At 43.6% G+C, this 6,339-nt stretch overlaps 4 protein-coding genes and 1 long non-coding RNA gene across 6 annotated transcripts in view; 2 read left to right on the forward strand and 3 right to left on the reverse strand.

Annotated features, from left to right (window-relative positions):
• Positions 1–804, reverse strand: part of LOC130549425 (uncharacterized) — a 2,427-nt gene extending 1,623 nt beyond the window's left edge. The window contains exon 1 of the long non-coding RNA XR_008962187.1: positions 605–804. This is a non-coding gene — a long non-coding RNA (uncharacterized LOC130549425). The remainder of the gene's footprint in view (positions 1–604) is intronic.
• Positions 1–1,641, forward strand: part of cd74a (CD74 molecule, major histocompatibility complex, class II invariant chain a) — a 5,820-nt gene extending 4,179 nt beyond the window's left edge. Inside the window, exons 6-7 of the mRNA XM_057326642.1 lie at positions 899–1,096; positions 1,245–1,641. Coding sequence (XP_057182625.1) covers positions 899–1,096; positions 1,245–1,249 — 203 coding nt within the window. The 3' untranslated portion in view covers positions 1,250–1,641. The remainder of the gene's footprint in view (positions 1–898; positions 1,097–1,244) is intronic.
• A 540-nt stretch (positions 1,642–2,181) lies between these two features.
• si:dkey-201i24.3 (myosin-7B) lies at positions 2,182–4,469 on the forward strand. Of its 2 annotated transcripts, XM_057326641.1 has the most exons (7): positions 2,182–2,389; positions 2,803–2,890; positions 2,971–3,077; positions 3,254–3,361; positions 3,685–3,852; positions 4,148–4,298; positions 4,383–4,469. In XM_057326641.1, the coding sequence occupies exons 1-7, from the start codon at positions 2,378–2,380 to the stop codon at positions 4,385–4,387; spliced, it is 639 nt and encodes a 212-aa protein (XP_057182624.1). In that variant the 5' UTR covers positions 2,182–2,377; the 3' UTR covers positions 4,388–4,469. The 2 variants fall into 2 exon arrangements, with proteins under 2 accessions (XP_057182624.1, XP_057182623.1); XM_057326640.1 differs by lacking the exon at positions 4,383–4,469 and having other exon boundaries at positions 3,685–4,262.
• Positions 4,470–4,635: 166 nt separating this feature from the next.
• slc35a4 (solute carrier family 35 member A4) lies at positions 4,636–5,630 on the reverse strand. Its single transcript, XM_057326639.1, is given in 5 exon segments — positions 4,636–4,897; positions 4,900–5,144; positions 5,146–5,272; positions 5,275–5,405; positions 5,407–5,630. Coding segments are annotated over 5 exon segments (813 nt in total). The 5' UTR covers positions 5,619–5,630; the 3' UTR covers positions 4,636–4,799.
• A 218-nt stretch (positions 5,631–5,848) lies between these two features.
• Positions 5,849–6,339, reverse strand: part of LOC130549424 (SLC35A4 upstream open reading frame protein-like) — a 4,430-nt gene continuing 3,939 nt past the window's right edge. The window contains exon 3 of the mRNA XM_057326643.1: positions 5,849–6,056. Within this exon, the coding sequence (XP_057182626.1) occupies positions 5,856–6,056 (201 nt within the window). The 3' untranslated portion in view covers positions 5,849–5,855. The remainder of the gene's footprint in view (positions 6,057–6,339) is intronic.

The raw sequence follows: 6,339 nt of genomic DNA on the forward strand, positions 1-6,339 counted from the left end.
AGGGTGAAACACACAGACAGACACACACACACACCTGCTGAGGGTGAGACACACACAGACACACACACACACCTGCTGAGGGTGAGACACACACAGACACACACACACACACATGCTGAGGGTGAAACACACAGACACGCACGCACGCACGCACGCACGCACACACACACCTGCTGAGGGTGAAACACACAGACACACAGACACACGCACGCACGCACGCACACACACCTGCTGAGGGTGAAACACACACACACACACACCTGCTGAGGGTGAAACACACAGACACACACACACCTGCTGAGGGTGAGACACACACATATACACACACACACAGGTTTGTTTGACTATACTAGTGAGGACATTACATAGACTTCCATTGATTTTATATCAGGCTTATGATATATTCTATCCCTAACCCTGACCCTTAACCTAATAATCACACAAACATGTGCACTCTATTACATTTAAAGACAAACACTATTTGAGCGAATTATAAGCCTTTTTTAGTGAGGACCAGTAAAATGTCCTCACAAGTGGGTTCACACGTATTTCACTGTGGTACTGAGGACATTTGGCCCTCAGAAATATAGCTAAACCAGTACACACCTGCTGAGGGTGAGACACACACACACCTGCTGAGGGTGAAACACACACACACACACACACACCTGCTGAGGGTGAAACACACACACACACACACACACACGCACACACACACACACACGCACACCTGCTGAGGGTGAAACACAGACGCACACACACCTGCTGAGGGTGAAACACACAGACACACACACACCTGCTGATGGTGAGACACACACATACACACACACCTGCTGAGGGTGAAACACACAGACACACACACGTTCTGTCCACGTGACATCTGCATGTTTCTCTGCAGCTGTCGAGCTTGAGAGCAGATGTCAGCTGGAGTCCATGAAGCAGGTGAGACCCGGATTCTACCAGCCACAGTGTGACGAGCAGGGTAACTTCTTGCCCATGCAGTGCTGGCACAGTACCGGTTACTGCTGGTGCGTGGACAAGGATGGCAGCGAGATCAAGGGCACTCGCATCCGTGGAAGACCCACCTGTGGTACAGGTGTGTTTTAACTTTTGCATTTGATGAAATTGTGACTCTCGATGAGTCATGCAATAACAGTCACACACACGACCCAAACTCATGAAGTGATTCTGCGGGACGTTCTGTTAATGTACATGTCGCTCTCTCTCATTCTCTCTCTTCACAGAGTAAAGAAAGCTTCTCCAACAACATTGATGTGAAATTTTCAACTATAAAGTCAAGATGAGAAGATTCTCCCGTCATTCAGTCTTAAGTTTATTACGTACATCTCTGTCCCGATGATTTTTGCTTCACATAGATATTAATAATAGATCAGAAGACTTCTACAGTATGACTCTTCTACTCAAGATCTCTATCACGTGTTTGAAATACACTCAGACCTATATAATATTTCTATGAGATCTCTAACCCTTTGTTCTGATCATATCGACTCTGTATGTTCTGACATAATTCTGCATGTTTTCACTTGTGGCATGTTTGTAGAATGTGAATATCAGAATGATTCTCAACCAGAGAGACTGTAAATATGAAGGTAGCAATAAAACATGCTTTTTCTAACTGTACATGTGTGTGAATATTCAGACAATCTGCACACATAACCGAATACATTTTAATTAAATGGAAAAACGAAATGTGACAAAACTGTATATGAAGCATTGTTCAGATTCCAATCAATAAAATACATGGTTAGATGATATATTTTATAAGTGTAATATGGTTTAATAAATTAAACGATAAAACAAATGCAGGTATCATCTGTGAACCAAGGATTCTAGAATGTGAACTTTTCATACCAAATTGTGTAACAACAATCAAAGGGGCGACAGATGAAATCCGTTTTCTTTCACAGGTGTCCAATCACATAAACATGAGCCACTGACAATAATATTTACCTTAACTTCTCATAGCACATGATGGGATGTATTGTACAGTAGGCATAAATAATCCTCTGCAGCATGAACTTTTGCAGCGGGGCGAGACCAGACTCCAGCTCAACTCCTCAAACAACCAACATGCATATCATGTCATGAGTGACAGGTGTCCATGATGATCTGCTGTTTGGACATCATTCTCCTCTCAGTTGTCACTTCCAGACAGGCCTGATCCTCTTGCTTACCTGCACGAAATGAAGGACTTTATTTGTGACGATTAAAAGCAAACCATTTTCATGATCACATGTACACAGATGAAAGTGAGTCGTGAGCTATGAATATTTCATGAGTGTAAGAGAGCCACACACACACACACAGAGCGAGAGAGAGAACAGTTTTCTTCAGTTTAAAGACTTCACCCAGAAACATGGACGCACCTGTGAGTACCTACATACCCACTTTCACATCATACATCAATGCTTAATGATCACATGATTTATCAGAAATATCAGTAGGTGTCACACTGTTATCCAGTGAGCTTTGTGTTCAGCTAAACCACTTTAACCTGTGTGTGTGTGCACCTGGTAAACCCTACGGTATGGAGACAAAATGTCCACATAAAGATGGCAATATCCAAAATCCTTGTCCTTGTGGGGACATTTTTTGGTCCCCATGAGGAAACAAGCTTATAAATCATACAGAATGAACTTTTGTGAAAATGTAAAAGAGCAGACAGTTGTGTGTGATTGTTAGGGAATATGATATACAGTTTGTACAGTATAAAAACCATTGTGTCTATGAATGTCCCCATAAAACATGGAAACCCAACATGTGTGTGTGTGCGTGCTCTAGGTGGTTTTTGGAGGGAGAGATGAAGAGGTGGGCGAGTCGGCAGACATACACAGCCTCCTGACACAGGAAGTAGATCTGCACGTTACCGGTGTGTGTGCGTGCGTGTGTGTGTACGATACATAGTCTTTTGGTTACTGCTGTTTCTATCTAACCTGATGATGATGTCAGAGGGGAGAGTCGGTGTCCAGAAGAATCAGGAGCGGGTGACTCACATCAGACAGCTGAGAGAACATCTTCATAAGGAATCTAACCAATCAGGATGCAGCACTAGCGCTGTAAGTAGCCAATCAGCAGACAAAGTTATATAAGAACATATAATGACCACAAAAGTTTAGCATTCTGATGATCAGCATAATTTCTGATAATTTAAGGACCATAAATGGTTTGCTTTTATAAACTCCCTCAAAATCCAGACGGGTGACATCTCAAAGTGTGTGTGTGCGTGTGTCAGGTGGAGCATGAGAAACTCCTGGAGTGCAGAATGAGACAGAGAGAGACTCATGAGAGAGTGATAGAGGATGAACTGATGAAGATGGAGCGAGAGCTGGAGGAGCTGCAGGTAAGAAATAAGACAGCATGGCCGACTCACACAGAAAACAATGAACACTGAGCACTGGAAATATCAAATCAGAATTCAGAAAAACAGATTCAGAACAGAAGACAATTGTTTACCTTCAGGATTAGCATCAGGTTTAGATTTACACTTTCATAAACCTTTGTGTCCTAAATACAGCAAAACCAGTTTGAATGTCCAGTGAATAATTAATAACAATAATTACCACAATAAACAATTCCTTTGTCAACTTCCTTCATATTAAACGCCTTTTTAAAGTTTTAGGATTCAGCTCTCAGATCATTCTGATCATGTAATTCTGGTTGCAGGTGGAAGGTGTGGAGGGTGAGTTGTTTTATCTGCGCAGAGAGAGATGCATTCTGGTTCTTCAGCTGGAAGCGTTGCGCAGAGAGAACCAGCAGGCACACCAAGACCTGGAGACTCAGTACATACAACACCAACTCCAACTGAACACGGTCCGAGAAGAGAGCTTACGGGTGACAAACAACACATCCCACAATGCACTGCACTCCTTCAAGGTTTTAATTGACAGAAAAAGACTAAACGGCCATTTTGAATTCCAGAACTGGACCTTTAATATTGCAGATGTATTTCAGCGTTGTGGATGTTCTCTAGTGGTATACGGACCATTTTGTCAAGTGTCATCAACGTATTCAAGGATCAAGAAACATTCACTACTGTGCACAGTAGATGCGAGTACACTGCTCTGCCTCTGAGGTTTTTCTAAGTATGGCGTTTAATTGAGTTTCTTCACTGTGTGTTTGTTTTCAGGTGTTCAGGACATTTCGTGAGGTCCTAGAGGAACAGAAGAGGACGTCTGAGGGAAGGTACAGGACTCTGCTCATAGATGCTATTCAGGATGCAGTTCACCTGTCCAATAAAAACCTGCAGCTGCAAGAAGAACTTCAGCAGCTGAGAAACCGTGAGACACTTCACATCTGTCCATGTCATTTTAACATTTAAATCAAATTACACCTACCAAAAGTGTCCGTCTCTCTCTCTTTAGCTTAGAGCAGCAAAGCCGTTCCTCCAGCCGGACACAGTCACCATCAGCCTCAATGACATCAACACTAGAAATACATCCTCATCTGTGTAATAAAAGACTTAAAGACATTTCAAAAGATGACTAATATTTATTTGCTTCGATCGTTCAATATATCTCATGTGCCATTTCATTTGTTTCAAAATAGTTAAGTGAAATAAATACAGATGTATAAAAAACAACAATAACTGTGACATTCAGTCTGCATGACATGATATTGATTCAATAAGATGCACTTTATTATAATGACGGCAGAAGGGATGTTAGTGGGCACACGATGAAGAAAATAAATCCAAAATGGAGATAAACAAACAAATGAACTAAAAAACAAACCCTTTAAAAAACTATTTGTGCAGTAGCTCTAACTGAGATTCTGTGGCTCTACCTGTAATACAGGTACACTGCCCATCCAATCAGCACCACAGGAAACAGGAAGTGAGGTGTGAGCTGTATTCCCAGAAGCCACCAGGAGAGGACAGCATGGCAGAAGAGATGACGAAGAGTCTGGTGATTCCCGTTCCATGTTTCATCACGACAAACATGAGGAGACTGTTTGTCACCTGTCCCGCAATAATGAGCCAAACCAGTGCTGTGAATCAGTCCATAAAACCCAGCCGTCCTGCGTCACCTCCCAACAGGTGAGATGCCAGATTCAGCGCCACCCCAAACGCATACAGGAAGAGATTCTGGAGGCTCAGAGGCAGACGTTGGGTTTTCAGCACCCGCAGCCATTCCAGACACGAAGCAATACACAAGCACCAGCAGCAGACCAGCAGGGACTCAATTTCTCCTCTTTCTGAAGCTCCCAATCCAGACTGCTGTAGCTGTGACAGAGACCAGCAGCCCCACAGCCCTCTCGTCTGCTTTTTCCCAGACAGAGAGCTGGGATCCATGTAGACCTGCATGAGGCCCACCAGGTTGTTGTTGAAAGCGTACAGAAGAGCGGGAACGGCGAACTGTGCCACTGTGACAGTGGACACAGACACTGAGGACGGACAGATTCCCGGTCGCCACCAGGGCAGCGAAAGAGACGAGGAGCTTGGCAAACTCGATCAGAAGCACACAGGAGGACGGGCTGAAGGGAATGTGGCCGTCAACCTTAGCAAGGGAGATGAGAGGAGTGTGAGATCTGTAAATAAGAACCAGTCTGCTGAGGGGGGGTCCTGCTTCAATTGAGTCCACATTATCTAACCCAATCATTCTAATCCGCTCCGTCCTTAGACCTTAAACAAACACTTCATGTCATATATCATATCATAAACACTTCATAACATATCAGGTGTGTTTGATTCCTGTTATCTTCATAATAAAAGAGTCCAAAGCCACAGGCCGTCACATTCAAAAACACACACACACACACACACAATATTGTCCAGGAGATGATCAGCTCACACACGCTCTTCTTCTCAGTCTGAGTTGTGTTGATGTAGTCCACTGTTAATTACCAGGTCCTTTCTTCAGAGAGCTCAGAACGTCTCGTATGGTCTCCTCAATGTTGGGCACCTGATCATTTTGAGCAGCGTAGATTCCTGTGAGGGTTCCCAAAGCGACTCCCAAGATGGCAGAAGAACGCAGTCTGGAAACCACATAACCTGTCAGGAATCCTTTCAGGAACGGAGAAGCTAGTAATGATCCACCCTGAGAAAAACAAACATTTTAACTAAATGCAGCACTGATGAGGAGATTTGAGGAGAACCTCTGCTTATCACCCCAGATGTTTAACCATCTTATATTAAAAATGTCAACACTTTACATCTGTACTCTGAGTAACAGTGGTGAGAGTGAGAGAGAGAGTGAGTGAGAGAGATAGAGAGAGGGAGTGAGATAGAGAGAGGGAGTGAGAGAGAGAGAGAGCGCGAGTGAGAGAGATAGAGAGAGAGAGACAGAGAGAGAGATAGAGAGAGAGAGACAGAGAGAGAGA

Source organism: Triplophysa rosa, unplaced genomic scaffold (assembly GCF_024868665.1).
Source record: "Triplophysa rosa unplaced genomic scaffold, Trosa_1v2 scaffold119_ERROPOS85440, whole genome shotgun sequence".
Classification (NCBI taxonomy): Eukaryota; Metazoa; Chordata; class Actinopteri; order Cypriniformes; family Nemacheilidae; genus Triplophysa; species Triplophysa rosa.

Bases quoted from the DNA above. Each gene is read 5' to 3' on its own strand.
- si:dkey-201i24.3 (XM_057326640.1), top strand. The intron at 2,891-2,970 runs GTGTGTGTGCGT...TGATGATGTCAG, and splicing joins AGTAGATCTGCACGTTACCG to AGGGGAGAGTCGGTGTCCAG. The intron at 3,078-3,253 runs GTAAGTAGCCAA...TGCGTGTGTCAG, and splicing joins CAGGATGCAGCACTAGCGCT to GTGGAGCATGAGAAACTCCT.